Source organism: Pomacea canaliculata, linkage group LG2 (assembly GCF_003073045.1).
Source record: "Pomacea canaliculata isolate SZHN2017 linkage group LG2, ASM307304v1, whole genome shotgun sequence".
NCBI lineage: Eukaryota > Metazoa > Mollusca > Gastropoda > Architaenioglossa > Ampullariidae > Pomacea > Pomacea canaliculata.
In genome coordinates, this window is record NC_037591.1 from 557,882 (window position 1) to 581,742 (window position 23,861).

The following is a 23,861-nucleotide window of genomic DNA, read 5'->3' on the forward strand; positions in this document are numbered from 1 at the left end:
AACACGACTGATGATTCATAAAAACTAATGTAGGAAACACGAGGAGAAATCAGAGAACAAGAACCGAGAGTGTCGGTAGTCAGCAGAGGAGGACGAGGAGGGAAGAAGCAATAAACGGAAAAAGTGGAGAAAGGAGTGGTTGACAAAGGACAAGCACGATGTGGACTGTGTCAGTATTGCTCAAGGTGAGGTGTGGCTTCAGGGCAAAGTGAACAGATTCCATGATGGACAGGTGAGGAAGTAGAATAGAAGAGTTGTATTGTTTAGCTGCACACGAAGTAAACATTCCGGGACCTGAAGAAGTCAAAGTAAGTCATTGTGTGGAGGGCTGAGTGCCACAAACTGTGCAGGTAGCAATCGTTATTAGCATCGGTTCATACCTTTGTTATTTATGTCTTTATGCTAGTGCACCTGCAACTGTTTGAACATCATTTCAGGCCAGTACACCGAACAAAACAAGTTCATTGGTGGACGATTGAGCTATTCTTCCATTTCTTACTTGTTGTCAGTCGTAATTAAAGTGGAAGTTTGTAGTAAATACAGAAGTTTGTAGTAAGTATAGAAGTTTGTAGTAAATACAAAAGTTTGTAGTAAATACAGAAGTTTGTAGTAAATACAGAAGTTTGTAGTAAATACAGAAGTTTGTAGTAAATACAGAAGTTTGTAGTAAATACAGAAGTTTGTAGTAAATACAGAAGTTTGTAGTAAATACAAAAGTTTCTCTCTGTCTATGTGGTGTGGTGCATTCACACTCCACTACGGTAGTAACTAGATAGTCGTGGGTTCACTGTGATTTTACCTTTACACTTTCTTCCTAAAGAAAGCAAGCAACTATCAAATGTTAATTAGCACACGAGCAATTTTATAATCCATGCAATTTCACACTCTTTGTTGTATCCTAACTAAATGTATTAATTACCTTTTGCATTCAAACATGTTTGTAGATTATGGCGCGTGAAGTTTGCTCCTAAATGTTTTTTGGTAGTCTTTATGTAGGCGTCTACAAATGGTGAAGATTTAAAGAGACAACATATTTACACATTGTTCCCATTGTTTACGGGGTTTCCGTGGATTTTCTGGATAAAGCGTGCTATTAATAGAACACAGGCAGGACACGTGAAGCAGACTTTAGCAGTTGTAGAGAACACAGTCACCTGCCATCTCTACCATCATGTTAGTATACCAATGTTTCAAGGCTTTTTTCCCATACAAACCTCTGAAATCGAAGGTGAGGCAACGCTTGTTAGTCTGGCACCTGCCCTTGCAGTCTTCCAGACTGAGTCCATCCCGGCGATCAAGGTAGTGTCGTCGTAGAGCGCTGTCAGGATACTCTGTAAAGCTGTCCTGCAACTCGCCTGTGCTGCAAGCTAATGTAAACAACTGTGGTCAGCAATTATTTACAGACTGTTTAAGTTGAAGTCAATTGTTTCACATTTTGACAAATTTCAAACAACATCCATAACCAAGTGAATCAATTTCTAATTTTTTTCGGCCCACGTGTTTTCTTTCATTCTTTCTTCCTTCTATTCAGTCTATCTATATGCGGCTATGTTGTTTTACAATTTATTCCTTTAAGAATGCGAAAATCATAGAAAAGCTCTTTCCGTCCCTCACTGTAACAAGCCGACAACAAAGTGGAGTTTCTTGCTGTCAAGCACACCACACAGAACCATTGTCTACTCACTGCCAGAGCAAATATCGTAAGGTGTTGTGTAGAAAAACCCAGCTTCACACCGACACAGGTGTTGATAGCACACGGCGTGGGTCTGGTTGCAGTCGTCGTCTGTCCTGCAGCTTACATTGTGCCACACGCCTAAAAGACAGTGATACTTGCTGACCGCAGGTAACACTAGCCATCCCATAATTCTAACTCTATGTCTACAAGTATCTACTGTTATGTGTACATATTGTTATTCCTCCTCCTTAATGTCACTTCTGCCTCCTCATCTTCATAGCAACTTCCTCCTCTAACCTTTACAATCAGTTTTGAATGAAGTAATAAAGTGACAGTTAGTAACGACTTTCACTAGAGTAGACAACAAAGATATGGGTTAGTGGCAGCTGTGATGTTCTTCATCGATACATTCCACTCTGTGGTGCTCTAGTGCAGTGATGCCCAACCTTTTTCGGCCTGCGGGCCATATTCATTTCCGACAATCGTGTCACGGGCCGCTTCACCGCAAAAATACAAAAAAGAAAAAAAAAATAGAGCATATACCATTTTTATTAGAAGCAAGTTGTACTTACTATTAATTATGTAGTAATTAGTGGGGTATTTGAAGTTGTTCTACGTACGTATAAATACTTCTTGTTCCCTTTTTTTGTTTGTTTTTTTGATCTTTTATTTAATATAACTAACATGCCGATTTCCTGTACTGTAGACAGAAGCTTCGCGGGCCGGACAGCACCGCGTCGCGGGCCGGATATGGCCCGCGGGCCGTAGGTTGGGCATCCCTGCTCTAGTGCATTAACCCTTAACCCAATGTATCTGAGGTTAATTGTCATCTTACAATTATTAGAAAGGAAGAAAACCGTTAGCTCGTGGACATGAATAAACACTGAATGCTAAACTTTTTCAATCCGAAATATTATGTAAACATTGAGATGACAGTTGTTTGATGAAACTAATTACTGTAAACAACTTACTAGAGTATCTTTACTGTAAGAAACAAACAAACTGACGGTAGACAACGTGTGGGGACAAGATGAGTACTACTCATCATTGTACTGCTTCTCACTTACTTGTAACAACACACTTCTTCTCGGTTTCATTGAACTTGAAGCCTGAACGACACAGACATCTGTGTGACAAGCAATCGCTGTTTGTGTCTCGACAGTCAACTATGGTGTTACACAGTGAGTTGTACCAGTCATCGGGTGAGCCAAGAGTGGACTTGCAGGTTCTCTGGTAGTGGGTCCAGCCTGTACTCGTCTTAGGATACCAGTATGAGGGAGACTCATACGAGGTGACATTATGAAGCCGACACTGACCTTCAATGACTGGCACAGGAGGTAGAGAGACAGAGACAATAACTGAACATGATGCAAAACATTTTGAACAAAGAAGAGTGAAAGCAAGTTATGTGAACATTTCCCGAAAGGTTATTGTGTTACTTAAAGGTTTTCAGACAAACGCGCGGTACGTAGTTGTATATTTGTGATTGTTTACTGTTGTCTTGCTAGCAGCATGCCTGTCACACACTAGTTTGACAATAAGTATAAAGTGGAATGTTTTCCCAGTCCTGTTGTGCTCCCCCAGTGTTGTCAGTCCATGGTCCTGATGCTAGAGTCCTGGATGTCTTGTTGTCAGTGTCAGAGCTGCAGGGCGAGCTGAGGAGGTCTGGCACTTATCTATCATTAGCGATGACAAGACACTTTCCCACAAAGTACAGTGTAGTTTCCTAGATCGCATTCTATTTATAAATAGGAGATAAGACAGACAAGATAACCACTATCCAAGTTCTATATACTTCTACATCGTTGTAGTTGAGTTAAAGACTTTAAAATAGTCACGATACTTGTTTGTTGTTTACCTAAACCACTTGTCATTCAATGTTCATGCAACAACTGTATGCAAGGAGTGCCAAGATAGACAAACATTAGTTGCAAGGTGGCTTAAGTAACAATAAATAATAATAATAATAAATGTGTGATGTGCATAGCTCATACTCAAGCTCCTAGGTAGCGTGGTCTTAGCGATTGACAGAAGGAGACACGGACAGCAAAGGAAAAGAAGGATGAACACGACTGATGACTCATAAAAACTAATGTAGGAAACACGAGGAGAAATCAGAGAACAAGAACCGAGAGTGTCGGTAGTCAGCAGAGGAGGACGAGGAGGGAAGAAGCAATAAACGGAAAAAGTGGAGAAAGGAGTGGTTGACAAAGGACAAGCACGATGTGGACTGTGTCAGTATTGCTCAAGGTGAGGTGTGGCTTCAGTGCAAAGTGAACAGATTCCATGATGGACAGGTGAGGAAGTAGAATAGAAGAGTTGTGTTGTTTAGCTGCACACGAAGTAAACATTCCGGTACCTGAAGAAGTCAAAGTAAGTCATTGTGTGGAGGGCTGAGTGCCACAGACTGTGCAGGTAGCAATCGATATTAGCATCGGTTCATACCTTTGTTATTTATGTCTTTATGCTAGTGCACCTGCAACTGTTTGAACATCATTTCAGGCCAGTACACCGAACAAAACAAGTTCATTGGTGGACGATTGAGCTATTCTTCCGTTTCTTACTTGTTGTCAGTCGTAATTAAAGTGGAAGTGTGTAGTAAACACAGAAGTTTGTAGTAAATACAGAAGTTTGTAGTAAATACAAAAGTTTCTCTCTGTCTATGTGGTGTAGTACATTTACACTCCACTGCGGTAGTAACTAGATAGTCGTGGGTTCACTGTGATTTTATCTTTACACTTTCTTCCTAAAGAAAGCAAGCAACTATCAAAAGTTAATTAGCACACGAGCAATTTTATAATCCATGCAATTTCACACTCTTTGTTGTATCCTAACTAAATGTATTAATTACCTTTTGCATTCAAACATATTTGTAGATTATGGCGCGTGAAGTTTGCTCCTAAATGTTTTTTGGTAGTCTTTATGTAGGCGTCTACAAATGGTGAAGATTTAAAGAGACAACATATTTACACATTGTTCCCATTGTTTACGGGGTTTCCGTGGATTTTCTGGATAAAGCGTGCTATTAATAGAACACAGGCAGGACACGTGAAGCAGACTTTAGCAGTTGTAGAGAACACAGTCACCTGCCATCTCTACCATCATGTTAGTATACCAATGTTTCAAGGCTTTTTTCCCATACAAACCTCTGAAATCGAAGGTGAGGCAACGCTTGTCATCCTGGCACCTGCCCTTGCAGTCTTCCAGACTGAGTCCATCCCGGCGATCAAGGTAGTGTCGTCGTAGAGCGCTGTCAGGATACTCTGTAAAGCTGTCCTGCAACTCGCCTGTGCTGCAAGCTAATGTAAACAACTGTGGTCAGCAATTATTTACAGACTGTTTAAGTTGAAGTCAATTGTTTCACATTTTGACAAATTTCAAACAACATCCATAACCAAGTGAATCAATTTCTAATTTTTTTTCGGCCCACGTGTTTTCTTTCATTCTTTCTTCCTTCTATTCAGTCTATCTAAATGCGGCTATGTTGTTTTACAATTTATTGCTTTAATAATGCGAAAATCACATAAAAACTCTTCCGTCCCTAACTGTAACAAGCCGACAACAAAGTCGAGTTTCTTGCTGTCAAGCACACCACACAGAACCATTGTCTACTCACTGCCAGAGCAAATATCGTAAGGTGTGGTGTAGAAGTAGCCAGCTTCACACCGACACAGGTGTTGATAGCACACGGCGTGGGTCTGGTTGCAGTCGTCGTCTGTCCTGCAGCTTACATTGTGCCACACGCCTACAAGACAGTGATACTTGCTGACCGCCGGTAACACTAGCCATCCCATAATTCTAGCTCTGTGTCTACAAGTATCTACTGTTATGTGTACATATTGTTATTCCTCCTCCTTAATGTCACTTCTGCCTCCTCATCATCATAGCCACATCCTCCTCTAACCTTTACAATCAGTTTTGAATGAAGTAATAAAGTGACAGTTAGTAACGACTTTCACGTAGAGTAGACAACAAAGATATGGGGTAGTGGCGGCTGTGATGTTCTTCATCGACACATTCCCCTCTGTGGTGCTCTAGTGCATTAACCCTTAACCCATGTATCTGAGGTTAATTGTCATCTTACAATTATTAGAAAGGAAGAAAACCGTTAGCTCGTGGACATGAATAAACACTTAATGCTAAACTTTTTCAATCCGAAATATTATGTAAACATTGAGATGACAGTTGTTTGATGAAAATAATTACTGTAAACAACTTACTAGAGTATCTTTACTGTAAGAAACAAACAAACTGACGGTAGACAACGTGTGGGGACAAGCTGAGTACTACTCATCATTCTACTGCTTCTCACTTACTTGCAACAACACACTCCTTCTCGGTTTCTATGAACTTGAACCCTGAACGACAGAGACATCTGTGTGACAAGCAATCGCTGTTTGGGTCTGGACAATCCACTTTTGTGTTACACAGTGAGTTGTACCAGGTATGGTGTGTGGCCAAAGTGGAGTTGCAGGTTCTCTGGTAGTGGGTCCAGCCTGTACTCGTCTTAGGATACCAGTGTGAGGGAGACCCACGAGAGGTAACAGCATGAAGCCGACACTGACCTTCAATGACTGGCACGGGAGGTAGAGAGACAGAGAAATAACTGAACATGGTGCAAAACATTTTGAACAAAGAAGAGTGAAAGCAAGTTATGTGAACATTTCCCGAAAGGTTATTTTGTTACTGAAAGGTTTTCAGACAAACGCGCGGTACGTAGTTGTTTATTTGTGATTGTTTACTGTTGTCTTGCTAGCAGCATGCCTGTCACACACTAGTTTGACAATAAGTTATAAAGTGGAATGTTTTCTCCATTCCTGCTGTGCTCCCCCAGTGTTGTCAGTCCATGGTCCTGATGCTAGAGTCCTGGATGTCTTGTTGTCAGTGTCAGAGCTGCAGGGCGAGCTGAGGAGGTCTGGCACTTATCTATCATTAGCGATGACAAGACACTTTCCCACAAAGTACAGTGTAGTTTCCTAGATCGCATTCTATTTATAAATAGGAGATAAGACAGACAAGATAACCACTATCCAAGTTCTATATATTTCTACATCGTTGTAGTTGAGTTAAAGACTTTAAAATAGTCACGATGCTTGTTTGTTGTTTACCTAAACCACTTGTCATTCAATGTTCATGCAACAACTGTATGCAAGGAGTGCCAAGATAGACAAACATTAGTTGCAAGATGGCTTAAGTAACAATAAATAATAATAATAATAAATGTGTGATGTGCATAGCTCATACTCACGCTCCTAGGTAGCGTGGTCTTAGATATTGACAGAAGGAGACACGGACAGCAAAGGAAAAGAAGGATGAACACGACTGATGACTCATAAAAACTAATGTAGGAAACACGAGGAGAAATCAGAGAACAAGAACCGAGAGTGTCGGTAGTCAGCAGAGGAGGACGAGGAGGGAAGAAGCAATAAACGGAAAAAGTGAAGAAAGGAGTGGTTGACAAAGGACAAGCACGATGTGGACTGTGTCAGTATTGCTCAAGGTGAGGTGTGTCTTCAGTGCAAAGTGAACAGATTCCATGATGGACAGGTGAGGAAGTAGAATAGAAGAGTTGTGTTGTTTAGCTGCACACGAAGTAAACATTCCGGGACCTGAAGAAGTCAAAGTAAGTCATTGTGTGGAGGGCTGAGTGCCACAAACTGTGCAGGTAGCAATCGATATTAGCATCGGTTCATACCTTTGTTATTTATGTCTTTATGCTAGTGCACCTGCAACTGTTTGAACATCATTTCAGGCCAGTACACCGAACAAAACAAGTTCATTGGTGGACGATTGAGCTATTCTTCCGTTTCTTACTTGTTGTCAGTCCGTAATTAAAGTGGAAGTTTGTAGTAAATACAGAAGTTTGTAGTAAATACAGAAGTTTGTAGTAAATACAGAAGTTTGTAGTAAATACAGAAGTTTGTAGTAAATACAGAAGTTTGTAGTAAATACAAAAGTTTGTAGTAAATACAAAAAATACAGAAGTTTGTAGTAAATACAGAAGTTTGTAGTAAATACAGAAGTTTGTAGTAAATACAGAAAGTTTGTAGTAAATACTTTGTAGTAAATACTTTCTCTCTGTCTATGTGGTGTAGTACATTCACACTCCACTGCGGTAGTAACTAGATAGTCGTGGGTTCACTGTGATTTTATCTTTACACTTTCTTCCTAAAGAAAGCAAGCAACTATCAAATGTTAATTAGCACACGAGCAATTTTATAATCCATGCAATTTCACACACTTTGTTGTATCCTAACTAAATGTATTAATTACCTTTTGCATTCAAACATATTTGTAGATTATGGCGCGTGAAGTTTGCTCCTAAATGTTTTTTTGTAGTTTTTATGTAGGCGTCTACAAATGGTAAAGATTTAAAGAGACAACATATTTACACATTGTTCCCATTGTTTACGGAGTTTCCGTGGATTTTCTGGATAAAGCTTGCTATTAATAGAACACAGGCAGGACACGTGAAGCAGACTTTAGCAGTTGTAGAGAACACAGTCACCTGCCATCTCTACCATCATGTTAGTATACCAATGTTTCAAGGCTTTTTTCCCATACAAACCTCTGAAATCGAAGGTGAGGCAACGCGTGTCAGTCAGGCACCTGCCCTTGCAGTCTTCCAGACTGAGTCCATCCTGGCGATCAAGGTAGTGTCGTCGTAGAGCGCTGTCAGGATACTCTGTAAAGCTGTCCTGCAACTCGCCTGTGCTGCAAGCTAATGTAAACAACTGTGGTCAGCAATTATTTACAGACTGTTTAAGTTGAAGTCCATTGTTTCACATTTTGACAAATTTCAAACAACATCCATAACCAAGTGAATCAATTTCTAATTTTTTTTTTTGTTGGCCCACGTGTTTTCTTTCATTCTTTCTTCCTTTTATTCAGTCTATCTATATGCGGCGATGTTGTTTTACAATTTATTCCTTTAAGAATGCGAAAATCATAGAAAAGCTCTTCCGTCCCTCACTGTAACAAGCCGACAACAAAGTCGAGTTTCTTGCTGTCAAGCACACCACACAGAACCATTGTCTACTCACTGCCAGAGCAAATATCGTAAGGTGTGGTGTAGAAGTAGCCAGCTTCACACCGACACAGGTGTTGATCGCACACGGCGTGGGTCTGATTGCAGTCGTCGTCTGTCCTGCAGCTTACATTGTGCCAGGTTTTTACATCGCAGACTTCGCCTTGGCATCTAGAATTTGTACTTTTGAAAATTATTAATAATTCAATGTTATCAATTATTTATTTTTGTTTTAACGTTAATAACCTCGCCCCACTCCCCCCCCCAACAACTAGCACCTCCTCAGATCCATTATTGTAAAACATATACCTTATGAATTTTTTGACCATAGAGTTGTTTAATTAGTGTCTCATTAGGGCTGTATGTTCCTTTTACAATAATGTTTACGAGACCTTATGCTACATTGATATTGTATAGGACATAGCTGCTTCACTTCTGTCTTAGTTGATGAGCTATCAGGAGTCACAGAAGCTTGGCGATGAGTCAATAAACCTTTACTCACTTTAACTTCTCACATGGCGGACCTCTACTATGTTGTATAGCCGTGAGTACCTTCTCGCACCCTCTCTTACTTCGGCGACCCTCCTTTATGATACTTCCACCTTTCCAACTAATATCCTACCTCAAGACTCGACCGTCCATCAGAAAAAAAGCGAAAGAGAGGACATTCTATTTCCTGTCATCTTGGACATTATTAATGCCAGTTTGAGAGCAGGATGTGTTCCATGGTGCCTAGATAAATTTCAGTCAGCCTATTGTCCTGGCTTCAGCACAGAAACTACTCTTCTTCGTGTGACCAATGACATTCTGTGTAGTGTCAACTCTGGCAACTGTTATTATTACTCGACCTGAGTAGTGCGTTTGACACCATCAACCACCGCCTGCTGCTCCAGAGATTGTCGTCAGAGGCTGGTATCCAGGGTGCTGCACTGCAGTGGATTGCCTCCTATCTTGCCGATAGGTCTCAGAGAGTGATTGTCGGCTCTGCCATCTCTGAGGCAGTTTCTCTGGTGTGTGGCGTACCACAGGGATCCGTTCTGGGTCCATTATTATTGTCGGTATATGTTTCACAGCTTGGACGGGTCATTGAACGCTTTCAGATGGGACGTCAGTTCTTTGCGGACGATACACAGATTCTGAATAGTTTTCCCCCCGACCAAGCAGTGGCTGGGAATGCGTTTCAACGACTTGAATCTTGTTGTGTTGCGGTGAAGGCGTGGATGACCAGCAATCGTCTTAAACTCAACGACGACAAGACAGAAGCGTTACTGTGTGGCCCCAGGGCCAGACGGGAGCAGATTGGCATTAGTGCCGGTCGGTGATGCCTCCATCGCCTTTGCTGACTGTGTACGGGTCCTAGGGCTGTTTATTGATGCAGAGCTCTCCATGTGCAACCATGTCATTTCTGTTGTGGCTAAGTCCTACTACTTTTTGAGGACTTTAGGTAGACTACGGCCCATGCTGACTCAAGCTGCTGCCAACTCACTTGCTGTGGCTACCATCACATCACGATTGGACTATTGTAACAGTGCATTGTGGGGTATACCTGCTACTCAGTTGGATCGGCTCCAAAGAGTTCAAAACGCAGCTGCCAGGATTGTCACCCGTGCAAAGTCGTCCACTGAGCACATCACAACTATCCTACAGAGCCTTCATTGGCTCCCAATGAACAAGCGCATTGACCACAAAGTACTTTCCATTGCTCAGTCCTGCATGTCTAAAACTTCTCCTGACTATTTGCAAGAGATAGTTCCTCCGTACCAGCCGTCACGTAGCCTGCACTCAGGCTCCCAGTCACACTTCTGTCTCCCTGCAGTGACAGACACCAACAAGAAGCGCACTGGAGCCAGGGCCTTCAAACACGCGGCACCTAAGCTGTGGAATGCTCTGCCATCGTCACTCTCCACCATCACCTCACCAACCACGTTTCGCAAAAGACTGAAGACCAATCTGTTTATTTAAGACAGACTTAAACAACCAAGAAACACTTCTAACTATATATTTTACTTTCCTGGTGTTTTATATATTTGTTCGCTTTACTTTTTCTTCTTTTGTTTTTTCTGCGCAATGAGCATTCTTCGGAATGGATACCTGCGCATTACTCATCATCATCGTCGTCGTCATCGTCGTCGTCGTCGTCATCATCGTCATCGTCGTCGTCGTCGTCATCATCATCGTCGTCATCGTCATCATCATCAACTCATAAAGGCATTAAATAACAAGCTCAAGGAACCTAGTACTGTTTGATAACAAAATAGAGAATAGTTTCATACGACAGTAGACGTACGTCAAAGTGACCCACATCAGATATGTGTGTGTGTGTGTGTGTGTGTGTGTGTGTGTGTGTGTGTGTGTGTGTGTGTGTGTGTGTGTGTGTGTGTGTTGTTTTAAGTTTTTTTCTTGGAGACCATCAAGGGAACATACAAATAATGACTTGGTACGAATCTCGGTTGCAGCACTCGTAGGACAGCAGGAAGCTCTTCTTGCAATAGTCAAGTCACGTGAGCTGGTGAGGTCTGGCCACGTGACCCGACACGACTCTTTGTCAAACTCTGTCCTCCAAGGTACCTTAGGTACCAAGGTGGATGCCAGTGTTGCTAGAGGAAGAACTGACCCACGAACATCAAGGGGTTGACCTGTGCCGGACCACCTCACTAGCGCCCCAACTACTGCAGTTGCAATACTTTGTTACACCTCAGGGACTGATGCTTTTAGACATTTGGCTGACGACTGTATGCCCTCAATATCACACACTACAACACATCTTAGTGAATCCTTTTCATGAAATTGTTTGTCTGCCAATGCTACCATTACATAACACATCAGACATCACACGAGACCTCAAGTAAGACATTCAATGTTAACATACAAACAAACAAACAAACAAACAAACAAACAAACAAACAAACAAACAAACAGAGAGAAAGACCGGACGCTCCGGGAAGTGAAGCCAGCAGTGTGAGACCATAGACTATTGTGAAACATGTCACTAAAACAACAATTCTTATTTTAATGTTTGTCATTATTCACACATTATTTAGACGACTGACAAACGATCACATATTTGAGTTTGTTACTGACTACATAAAAAGCTGATTGTCAAACCCTTTGCATGTATTGTAAGCCAAAAGTCAAGAAGAGTCAACACGTTTACCTTCCTGTCGCCTTCGTCAGGACACAAGGAGACACCCACAGGAGAAATACGAAGAATCGCAGCATTGTATCCACCTGTTAAGCACATGCAACAACGAGAAGTTGCGTGAGTCTTTCTCATATAATATTTCTTTATTATATTAATTTAAATCAGCAAAATATTTACTACTTAAAATTAAAAAAATGTCATAATAAAACAATTGGCAAATATCATTCGTAGAAACATACACAAAAGGAAGCGATCACTCAAAGCTTAAGACTAAAACTAGGTTAGTGTGTCTGGCATGCATGAACACAGAAAGTACAACAGACACACGTGTCAAAGGTGACAACAAATAGCAATCAACAAAGGTATATAGGAAAGACAGCCTATTCGAGAGATAGGAAGATAATAAATAAGAGAAATGGTTAGTCATATAACTAGTTACAACACAGTAGGTATGCTTCTACCTTTGATACATTATTTCATAAAGCGTGTAAAGACAAAAAGTGACTAGCAGTGTCTAAGAAAGTGTAGAAAGAAGAAAATACAGGAAGACAGAACAGCTTATAGCAGAGAAAGAAAGGCTGATAGAACTCTGCTAACAGTAAAGAAACAAAACTACAAACTTTTAAAAATCAAGTCTCTAGAAAATGCAGTCAACAAACCAAAGGAGTTCTGGGAGGTGATGAGGAGATACAGAAGTAGCCAGGAGTGGACCAAATGTAGTACTGTACTGTAGTGGACCAAATCAGTGAAGAGGGTGGGTAAAGCACTTCTAGACAATACTAAATAAAGAGATGATGGATGTGGATGGTCAAGATAACCCTTGTGAAAGTACCAGTAGTCAAATGCACCTGTATGTCCAACCTGTGGACAATCAGATAACAGAAAAGGTCAAAGAGGCAATTGGTTACTTAAAAAATGTTAATCAGCAAGCCCAGATGGTATTGTCAATGATATATTAGATGCTGCATCCCCTGTTATTACTCCCTTGCTGAACTGTTCAATTCTATGACCTAAGGAATGACTCAATCTATTTGTCGCGTGTCACGATTTCGGCCTTTCTGTCAGCGCCTGGGACGCTCCTGTTCAGTAAGGCAGCTCACAGCAGACGACGGTTGACGGCTGTTTTTTGTACGGTTTGCAGGGGAAAGGTCAAGGCCTTCTCCCTCCGACCGTAGCCGTGTCTTACGTCACGCTCTTGCTACGTCACGTGACGTCGGCTTGAGTGCTGTGTGCTGCCGGTGGGAGCTCTGGGGGTGCACTGGTTGTGCCCCTCCCTTCCCTGTCCAAGGTTTGGCGTGAAAAGCGTTCACGCGCCTTGGCATGGGCTGGGTGTCGTGGGCGCTGACGATTGGTCACAGCCCCTGGGCGACAGGAAGTGACCCCCAGAGAGCAGCGTCCCTCGTGGCAGTTCTGACCTGGGCACGGTGGAGAGAGGAGCGTGTTGTGACTGAAAGGACGGCGGGAGGCCGGGCCAATTGGGCAGTGTAGGCTACGCCGTTTTACCCAGGCCATGTGAGTTTCCCTTGGAAAGTGTCCGCGGATTTCCACTGGAGAGTTTCTGCCATTCCTGTTGTGGAGGGCAGCTGACCGTCGGGTCGTAGCACAAGCCGTTTTGGGTGAGCAAAGTCTATTTCTTTGAGTTCCACTCTTTTCTAGTTTATAGAGCCTTTAGTTCTAGGTTAGTATTTGTGATGGCCGGGTCGCGTCGCGTGTGGCACGCACCCGTTTTTCCATGTATGAATTTGTGAGTTAAGGGCCGCTTGTCTAACGATAAAATTATGTGTTTGTATGAGAGCAAGCGGTTTCATGACCAGGTTGGTCATAGATGTGTACAGGTAGTCCTCGACTTACGACGGGGATGCGACGTCGTATACGTAAGTCGGATCATATTTCATACAGTACTGTACCACAATTAACAGTACAGTACTACAAACACTTAGCCTATCCTAACACCTATCCTAAACACAGTACCTTATTATCAATAAACATAAGTACAGTAAAATATTGTTAGTACAGTACTGTACTGTACTGTAAGAAACGTTGAACACTTGTTGAGCACAGTAACGTTTTTACTGGCGAGATAACTCGAGACCGTCGTACCCGAGGACTACCTGTATGTGTATAAGGGTGTTTTTATAAACTGAGAAATGTTTGGAGTGCCGTATGATTGACTGGATGAATTGTTGCTTTTCTACAGGCTTCCATTTGTTTACTTCTACATGTATTACGTCTTCTCCGTTTTCCACGTATGCTACATGTTCAACATAATTGTGATCTCGCTGGACGTTTTGTGCTCATCATCTGTGTCATCGTCCGCTTTTGTGTGACTGTCCGACATTGTGTCGACCCTGCGCCTTCATCGCCTCGTCAGCGCGTGAGCGCGACCTTGCTGTGCCAGTGTGCGGCCCAGCCATCGGGAGGGAGCGCCTAGGGTAGAGGTCGACAAGCGGAGTCTCCGTGACCAAGGTCTACCGGGACGAGAGCCGTGGGGTCAGCTGGACAGCTGGTCCAGAGGAAGAGGGGGTGGTTCCGCTGATTCTACGAACACTTTGAGCGGACACTTGACTGTGCTGTGTCGCAGTGCACTTTGTATTTTCTCTGCTGTGTGTGTATTTTATTTGTAACCTCTTTGCGGGGAGGCAGTCCCCTGTTGTTTTTATATTTATTTGACGAGTACTCGTGGGGGTATTTTTTTTTTATCCGTTTTCTGTGGGTGTGTGTGGGTGTATGTGTATTCGTGTTTATACTTGTTATTAAACTGCGTGCTTGTATCGTTTTTCCCGTCTTTGTCGTGGTTTGTGCCGTGCACGGGTTTCGAGAGGTAAGTCGTAGACTGCCTCCGGCCGAGTGTCTGTGCGTGTCTGGCCGGCTGTGTGAGAGGCTGTGCGCGTGCTTCTGGCGAGGCTGGGGGTGGAACGCGACACTATTACTATCCCACTATATAAAAAAAAGGTGACAACAACCAGTCAGGAACCTACCAAGGTATCTCTCTTACTAATACATTAAGGAAAAGTCTTTACATGCTCTCTAAATAAAATATTAACCCAGTGGACAGAAAGCAACCAATTAAATGACAATGACAATGGTAATTCCTTATTAACGAGAGGTAAAATAAGTAAGAAAATGCATTTTCCATTTAGCCCCCGCCCTTTACACCCTCCAGCGCGGTACTACTCAACAACCAACTAGGCGAGTTCTTCGGGATGACGATCGGAGTCCGTCAAGGGTGCCTACTCTCTCCCATCCTTTTTAACATCTTCCTTGAGAAAATCATGCAAGAAACCCTCCACGACCATCACACCTCAATCTCCATTGGTGGCAGACCCCTGTGCAACCTCCGCTTTGCAGATGACATTGACCTCATGGCAGGCAGCAACAGCGAACTTCAGGATCTGACAGACAAACTCTCAAGAAAAGCAGTGGCCTATGACATGGAAATAAGCTCAGAAAAAAGCAAAGTGATGATCAATACCACCAACGACAGCAGCAGGAACATCGTCATGAACGGCCAGAAACTGGAGGAGGTCAACAGCTTCAAGTACCTAGGTGCCACCCTGTCTAGAGATGGTTGCTGTACAGCTGAGATCCGTATCAGGATTGGTATGGCAACATCCGCAATGTCCAGGCTGGACAGGATCTGGCAGAGCAACTCAATCAGCTTCAGTACCAAGCACAGGCTGTACAAGTCCCTCGTAGTGTCAATCCTACTCTACGGCTGCGAGACTTGGACGCTGCTTGCCGCAACGGAAAAGAAACTCCAGGCCTTTGAGAACAAGTGCCTGAGAAAGCTGCTCCGCATCTCGTACCGCGAACACAAGACCAACGAATACGTACGGAGCACCGTAACCTCCCTCGTGGGCCCACATGAACCCCTTCTGGCAACAGTGAAGCGGCGCAAGCTCGCCTGGTCCGGTCACGTCACCCGCCACAACACCCTGTCCAAGACGATCCTACAAGGAACCCTCGAAGGGAGCCGTCGTCGTGGCCGTCCAAGGAAAAGCTGGGTCACCAACATCAAAGAATGGACCAAACGCGAGATGCCAGACCTGCTCTCATATGCCCAAGAAAGGACCGAATAGAAAATTCTGTCTGTTGCTGCTGCCGGCCGGTCCCCCCTACGCCCGGATCGGCAAGGGACTGACCTGACCTGACCTGACCTTTACAGGGAAAGAACTAACTAACTGAAGTAGTTATAAGTACTATGAGAGTAAGGTAAGGTAAGTGGAAGCTGAATATGTGCAAAAGTGGTGGTTAAGAAAAAACATATTAACAAGATTTCCTAGAGTTAGGAGGTATCACTAGAGGCCTCATCTAATTTTCTGGAATGTGCTTGGGTGGAAGTTCATGAAGTTCATTTGCCTAAGATGGAGAGGGAGGCTGTTCCACAGCACGCTCCCTGAGTATTTCAAACTTGATTTAAAAAGGTCTAGTCTAGAAATGGAAATACTAAGTTTCGTTGAAGTTCTAGTGTTCTTGGAGGAAAATAGTAAAGAGAGTCTGGGATACCATTTACCCGTCAGAATTTTGTACATGAAACTGCATTTGTTAAATCTAAGCCTGTTTCTTAGAGGAAGGACGCCTTGACAGGAATAATTACATGCTGCAGTAGAGAACCATTTACCCCAGAATATGAAGCTATAAGTAGCATTCATAGACTGTCAGAAAGCCTACAATAATGTGCAACAAGCAATAGTACTACCCGAGTTATCACAACCAAGTGTGCATAGTAAATTATACAGGATAATAAAAAGCATATACCAAGATATTCAGGAATGTGTCAGAGACTGAAGAACCAACAAAGCCTCCAATGACAGTTGCTTAGTTGTGACACAAGTCTCGCTGTCACTAGTGACAGTCTATGAAGGCATATCTACACAAATAATAACAAGTAGGAAGTACCTGTACACAACTGTTTGATGTAAGGAGCAGTATACACTGATGCAGCTTGTAATACATGTTGTACAGTGCATCAGTCGAGTCAACATGTATCAGACGAGTTAGTATATTTGTCCAGTTCGCCTTCTCGGCTTTTATATGGCGGTATATTATCTTGGTCTCTCTCCCCTTCTATTGCTGACAATGACATAAACATAGACATGTGTGGCCTATTTCACCTGAATTCTAACAGTACAAATAAAGGTAGCAGTACCACTGTTGTCATTTTATCTACATACTAAGGATTTCGTAGGCTGTACTCACTAGCATTTCTCACAAACACTCGGTTCTTTTCAGTCATTAAGACGCTTGCTATAGTCACTGTCATGACACTGATCTTGTTGCCTTCTCAAATACTATTTGTAACAAAAAGTGAAAATCACGGTGACGTATCAAATGAATTTTAGTAGAGCATAATACTGTATATACCAGACACACAAAATGCAGCGTATTTCAGCTTCTCGTCAAGAGCGATGTGAACAGATGTTAATTGTCCTCCGATTGTTGGGGAAAACCCGCGCGTGTCCTACAAGTTTGTTCGCACATGCGCACACGCGGAGTTCCCTAGGTATTCCCTCAAGGTCGGCGTGTGGAGGGCCCGACTGCTGACCTGCGGTCACACGGGGGACTTGTCTCGCACGCGTGGTACTCGCCTGGCGACCGGCTAGCTCTCGGGGGCTAGAGGTTAGCGACGAGGAAAATGGCGGCGCGATGTGACTACGGCCCCAGGTGTGGATGACTTGCTGGCCACCTCTTGTCACTATTTCCTTTTGCTCAGGTAACAGGCGACCTTTGACGGTGATATGCCGTGTACATGTACTAACCGAACTTAATGTGGGAGAAGCTTCGTGACAGAAACAACTTACCTTTACTTTAAACACACAATGATTTAAGTATCTCACCCACAGGTCAAACATCAAATAACAAAAATGTCTTTAGGTCGACGATAGAGTCTCTAAAATAAATCATCTTCCGATAAAACCTGGGGACTAAGTAAATTCACCTTGAGAGCGAAGACACAGTTACTAAAATAACTCACTTTCACATCAAAACAATGTGAGTAAAATAATTAACCGCAGATTAAACACATCATGATTAAAATAACTCACCAAGAGATGGTGTTTGTGAGAAAGCTGTTAGTGGCAGGATGTCCCGAGGAAAGCAGCGTCTGAGACGAGGAGAGGTTGACAACTGCTGGTAGTCTGCACTTGTGGAGAGGGAGATATGTAACAGGAGCGAGTGAAGAACCAACGACAGCAGCAACGCTCACAACATGAGGATGCAAGCCCCTCCCCCCACACATACATAATGTACAGCAACGACAGCAGCGATTCTCACATGAGCATGCAATCCCCTCCTCCCCCCCCCCACATACATGAAGTACAGGAGGCTCCAATGCATGATGTTCACGTGTCAACAGGTCAGTGAGGTCAGGCAGCGGGTCAGGTGTCAACAGACGTGGACGACAGTGAAAACATCATCACCGGAGAACGCAGTGGACTGGGCAACCCACCTACAGAAAATACCGGAGTGAATTCCCTGTCTTCCACTTACTGACCACTTAATCACACAAACACACAAACACAAATATATACAGACAGGCACGCACATAAATGTATAAAACACATTTCCTTCCTCAGTTTCTCTCTCACACACACACAAACAAACAGGAACACACACAAACACAGACAGACAACAATTTAAGGATATTAAAATGGCGTGCAAGTGTCTGAGACACAGAGCTCTGGCAGCTAGCTGTGGGTGAGGACACAGAACCATCTCATGAAACTCATCCTTACTTCTCTAGTTTCCACAATGATTATGGTGTTGTGTAGCCAGGTGTCTCAGGTGTAAAACACAAACTGTAAGGCAGCTTGGTATGACATGTGATTAGGTATTTACAGACATTGCTTGTGTACACATCTTATTTACTCTCTTTATTTATATTTTCAAGGCTTATTATCACAGTAGTAGCCATGTTGAAAATAATAAACATGCGGGACAACCTACTTTGTTTTGTACTTTAAATTAATAGTCATTAGATCGTTCGAAGCAAACCTTGTATAAATACTTCATTTGTCATTTTTAAAATGAACTTGCTGGTACATGTACAGGTGCATGACTTGTCTGTCAACAGGTCTTTGAGGTCAGGCAGCCAGCCAGGTGTCAACAGACAACACCGAGAACATCACACCACCACGTGAGGTCAAAGTGCGCTGGGCAGCGTGACAAGAATTCACTCACATACCACACAGATGCATGACTTGTCGGTGTCAACAGGTCTTTGAGGTCAGGCAGCTAGCCAGGTGTCAACAGACAACAGTACCGACATCACATCACCACGTTCACTGGGAGCGTGACAAGAATTCACTCACATACTGTATGTATTGCATCGTCTTCTCCACATCGCTGAGTGGCTAAAATAACACACACACACACAAACACACTGAAAACCTAGAAAATTTAATTCAAACTCTGTGTATCACACATACACACGCGCGCGCACACAAATACATACAGATGATCCAAACACACGACGCACCGATGCATGAAGTACTTGTGTGTGTGTGTTTATGGAGGATATGTGTGTGTTTATGATTTTTTCTTGATTTTTTTCTCCTACTCTGTACCATGAAAAGAAGCCAGACATATTGATACTTTCTCTACATTGTCCTTCTTATGTCCTGATATGTATTATAGAGGACAGCGGGAAAAACGCTGTTAACCTCTTACAGTTCATTCAGGGGAGGCGATTTCACAATGTAATAAACTGGGGAGTTACTGCCCCTGACTTTCTATGTCCGAACTTTGTTTCCCGTGAAAGAAAGATAATGAATAGCACCATCGAGTGAAGAAATTGTATTCTTGTGTTCGCTCCATGCGACTCGACCTTTTCTTGTTATCCTTGAAACCTGTTGGAGCGTGACGTAGTGTAACGGTCGTGATGAGTGGGTGTCTTGACGTCACTTGTGTCCGGGGAAGTCGGGATCGATAAGAAATGGGTGATCATCGAGTTTACATCTTTGTTGACTGTTATTGATCGAAGAATTCTCTCTAGACGTTCAGGCTAAAGATTATCATGTGGCACAATGTTCAGTCCTCCTGTAAAATAAACGATGAGTATAGATGTCACGGTTGACGATACTGACAATGAGTGACTTGCCTTATTGTGACACTCAAGCAAAGGTCAAATGTCGTCCCTCCTCAACTGTCTACCGTGGGTATAAGACTTGTCAATAACTTGTCAGCACAAATGACTGAGCCGTACATTAGTCAAATAGTCAATTGTACATAACCATGATATAATCTCAGATAAACATGTCACTCTGTTACTAGGTCAACACGTGAACCTCCAACAAACATCTCAAGCTTATATGTGAGAGCGGCAATGTGAGAATGCATGTTTGGAGGAGATTGAGCTATCTGAAATGTCTGCACATCTCACTGTTATTATTTATTTATCTTAAAATGACAAACAATAAACATCTAAAGTTCTAAACTAACAAAAGTTCAACAAGTTCAACAGTTCAACAGAAGATATCGTTTGCTCTCACCATGTACAACGACTAAGATTACAGCTGTATAGATAATATGTACAACCACTAAGATATACAACTATACAACTGTGTAGATAACATGTACAACCACTGAGACATACAACTGTGTAGATAACATGTAGAACCACTAAGATATACAACTATACAACTGTGTAGATAACATGTAACACACCACTTAACACAGAGAGTGAAGCAGGCTGACAGGAGGAGCAGAAGTCGAGTCAATGACTGTAGCAGTGGCAGGTTATGTTAATGTTGTCGAGAAGATGTAGCAGTGTCAGGTTATGTTAATGTTGTCGAGAAGATGTAGCAGTGTCAGGTTATGTTAATGTTGTCGAGAAGATGTAGCAGTGTCAGGTTATGTAATGTTGTCGAGAAGATGTAGCAGTGTCAGGTTATGTTAATGTTGTCGAGAAGAAGATGTAGCAGTGTCAGGTTATGTTAATGTTGTCGAGAAGAAGATGTAGCAGTGTCAGGCTATGTTAATGTTGTCGAGAAGAAGATGTAGCAGTGTCAGGTTATGTTAATGTTGTCGAGAAGATGTAGCAGTGGCAGGTTATGGTAATGTTGTCGAGAAGAAGATGTAGCAGTGTCAGGCTATGTTAATGTTGTCGAGAAGAAGATGTAGCAGTGTCAGGTTATGTTAATGTTGTCGAGAAGAAGATGTAGCAGTGTCAGGTTATGTTAATGTTGTCGAGAAGAAGATGTAGCAGTGGCAGGTTATGGTAATGTTGTCGAGAAGAAGATGTAGCAGTGTCAGGCTATGTTAATGTTGTCGAGAAGAAGATGTAGCAGTGTCAGGCTATGTTAATGTTGTCGAGAAGAAGATGTAGCAGTGTCAGGCTATGTTAATGTTGTCGAGAAGAAGATGTAGCAGTGGCAGGCTATGTTAATGTTGTCGAGAAGAAGATGTAGCAGTGTCAGGCTATGTTAATGTTGTCGAGAAGATGTAGCAGTGTCAGGCTATGTTAATGTTGTCGAGAAGATGTAGCAGTGGCAGGTTATGTTAATGTTGTCGAGAAGAAGATGTAGCAGTGGCAGGTTATGGTAATGTTGTCGAGAAGAAGATGTAGCAGTGTCAGGCTATGTTAATGTTGTCGAGAAGAAGATGTAGCAGTGGCAGGTTATGGTAATGTTGTCGAGAAGAAGATGTAGCAGTGTCAGGTTATGTTAATGTTGTCGAGAAGATGTAGCAGTTGCGGGTAATCATCAGAGATGACCTGAGTTCATTGTCATCACAGAAACACGACGCCAGACGACAGTGACGTGAGACATCAGACGTGAAGAAAGATGGAAGGAAGATAATAAAAAGTCTGACTACTACATCTTGGTGGAGATGTGGGTTGTCGGGTAGAAACGTCAGCTGCTAGGTGGTGAATGTGGGCTGTTTGTGGAAATGGTAGAGGCCTGGCTAGCTAAGACAGTACATCTACGTACAGACCTTCTCTGCCAACACGTTACCATGTGAACAACGAACACGTCACTGTGTTTGACTGTGTAGACACTGTAGAGACATTGTATAGACACTGTAGAGACATGGACTGTCTGGTTTGTAGAACTATGTCATTGTTTTTATCTAAAGCAGGGATGCACAACCTACGGCCCGCTGGCCATATCCGGCCCGCGACGCGGTGCCATCCGGCCCGCGAAACTTCTGCCCACAGTGCAGGAAATCGGCATGTTAGTAATAAAAGAAGACCTTAAAAAAAAGAAAAAAAAGGAAGAAGTATTTATCCCCACGTAGGGGCGTCTCTCAATCTTTTTTTCGATGGACGAACATTTCGATTCAGTGCTCCGACTTGGTGTCTCTACGATGAGGCCGGACATTCAGAAGTTGGTTTCAGGAAAACAACTTCAAATATCCCACTAATTACTACATAATTAATGGCAAGTACAACTTGTTTCTAATAAAAAATGGTATCTGCTCTATTTTTTTTCCTTTTTGTATTTTTGCGGTGAAGTGGCCCGCGACACGGCTGTCCGAAATGGATATGGCCCGCAGGCCGAAAAAGGTTGGGCATCACTGATCTAAAGCATAGCAGCTGTTGTCATGGTGACAGTGCGTGTGACTACCTGTGTGACGAAGAAACACGTTACAGTCTTGTGAAGAAGATAATGTGTTAGTGACGTGTGTCTGTAACCTTCAATCACAACGATATGTCGTCATTGTTTTTAATCCATGAGTTTGTCAGTGTGTATGCTGAATTTTTTTAATTTCGCTTTTAATGCCAACGCAGACGATGTCACGACAACAACAACAACCGTCCCCCTAACCGTCGGCGGCACAATAAACCCCCCACCCCCCACCTGCCTGCAAGACGTGTTAATGGTGTGTGGGGGGTACGTCAGTGACAGCTTGGGTATCGGGAGGGCGCTGAAGGATCGGGTATCCCAGTGCGGGTGATGAAGGAGGATATTCAATTCAATTCAATTCAATTCAATCATCGAGGACGTGGCCACAGTCCGCTGTGACGTGGTGTAGGTGACGTATGGACGGGCTGTTCGTGTGTGGAAAGTCTATGACAGTCTGTACTTTGTCCTGACTACTAGCTGTGAGGTAAGGTGTGGTGAGCATGCTGTCATCACTATAACTCGTGCGCTGTCAACCTGATACACGTCATTCAGGGGAGACAACTTCACACTTTTGTGGAGTTACTGCCCCTGACTATCAATAACCGGGCTTTATCGAGAAAGAAAATAGGAAACACCATCAAGTGAAGAAAAGTTTACTTTTCTTTTTGTTACATTCGACACGATGTTTGCTTGTTGACCTTCAAACGTCATGAAGAGTGACGTTCATGGACGTGGTGTAACAGTCGTGATAAAACCGTCTGTGACATCGTATCGTGGAGTAGCGTCCCTTAGCCTGGCAGGTTTTGAGGGAGGTGGTTCTCCGCAATTTTTGCATTTTTAATAGTTTGCTGTGTTTTTGGTGCCCATTGGTTAGTCCGGTGCTTTTTTTTCGTTTCGTCGTTGCTGTGCAAGACTATTTGACTTTGGTTTCTTCTGCGATTTCGGATTTTCCGTCGACTTCTGGTCTTCTCTGCATAAAGGTTTTTTTTCTGAAGATCTTGAAGATCACACAAGTCAGTCCTTTGCTTTCAAAATTTTCATGCAGTTTTCCTCTGTTTTGTGATTTCATCATTGCTCCATTCTGCGTTGCTACTGTATGACGACACTATGGCTTTCCAAGCTGTAGATCTGAATTCAGGGCTGTTGAGATTCAGTACGGGCCCAGGGCAGACGACTTGCTAAACTGCCTGATTGTACACCAGCAAGTCAGCCTTACCATCGACATCACCTCCCCACCATTGTGCAGATAACAAGACCCTGTTTTCCTGTTCTGTGAACACTGAGGACAGGCTGTTGCCACACGATATTTCCGATACAAGAGCTTTTCTCGGAGTTTGCTTCTATGGCGGACACTAACAGTCCTTTGCGCAGCTGATACTAACACTGGCAGCTGAGAGTCTCAGCCGTTCCACGAGAAAGAATTGCAACCTATTTGTAGTTTTGTGGTTATTT

At 43.0% G+C, this 23,861-nt stretch overlaps 1 protein-coding gene across 1 annotated transcript in view; it reads right to left on the minus strand.

The window, feature by feature from the left end:
• The window catches only part of LOC112557892 (tenascin-like), a 34,021-nt gene extending 15,978 nt beyond the window's left edge, over positions 1-18,043 (minus strand). Inside the window, exons 1-11 of the mRNA XM_025228024.1 lie at positions 17,889-18,043; positions 12,504-12,571; positions 11,857-11,930; positions 8,719-8,873; positions 8,244-8,396; positions 5,992-6,249; positions 5,292-5,420; positions 4,822-4,974; positions 2,743-3,000; positions 1,685-1,813; positions 1,215-1,367 (exon numbers count right to left, since the gene is read on the minus strand). Of these exons, the coding sequence (XP_025083809.1) occupies positions 1,215-1,367; positions 1,685-1,813; positions 2,743-3,000; positions 4,822-4,974; positions 5,292-5,420; positions 5,992-6,249; positions 8,244-8,396; positions 8,719-8,873; positions 11,857-11,921 (1,453 nt within the window). The 5' untranslated portion in view covers positions 11,922-11,930; positions 12,504-12,571; positions 17,889-18,043. The remainder of the gene's footprint in view (positions 1-1,214; positions 1,368-1,684; positions 1,814-2,742; positions 3,001-4,821; positions 4,975-5,291; positions 5,421-5,991; positions 6,250-8,243; positions 8,397-8,718; positions 8,874-11,856; positions 11,931-12,503; positions 12,572-17,888) is intronic.
• Between the last annotated feature and the right edge of the window lie 5,818 nt (positions 18,044-23,861).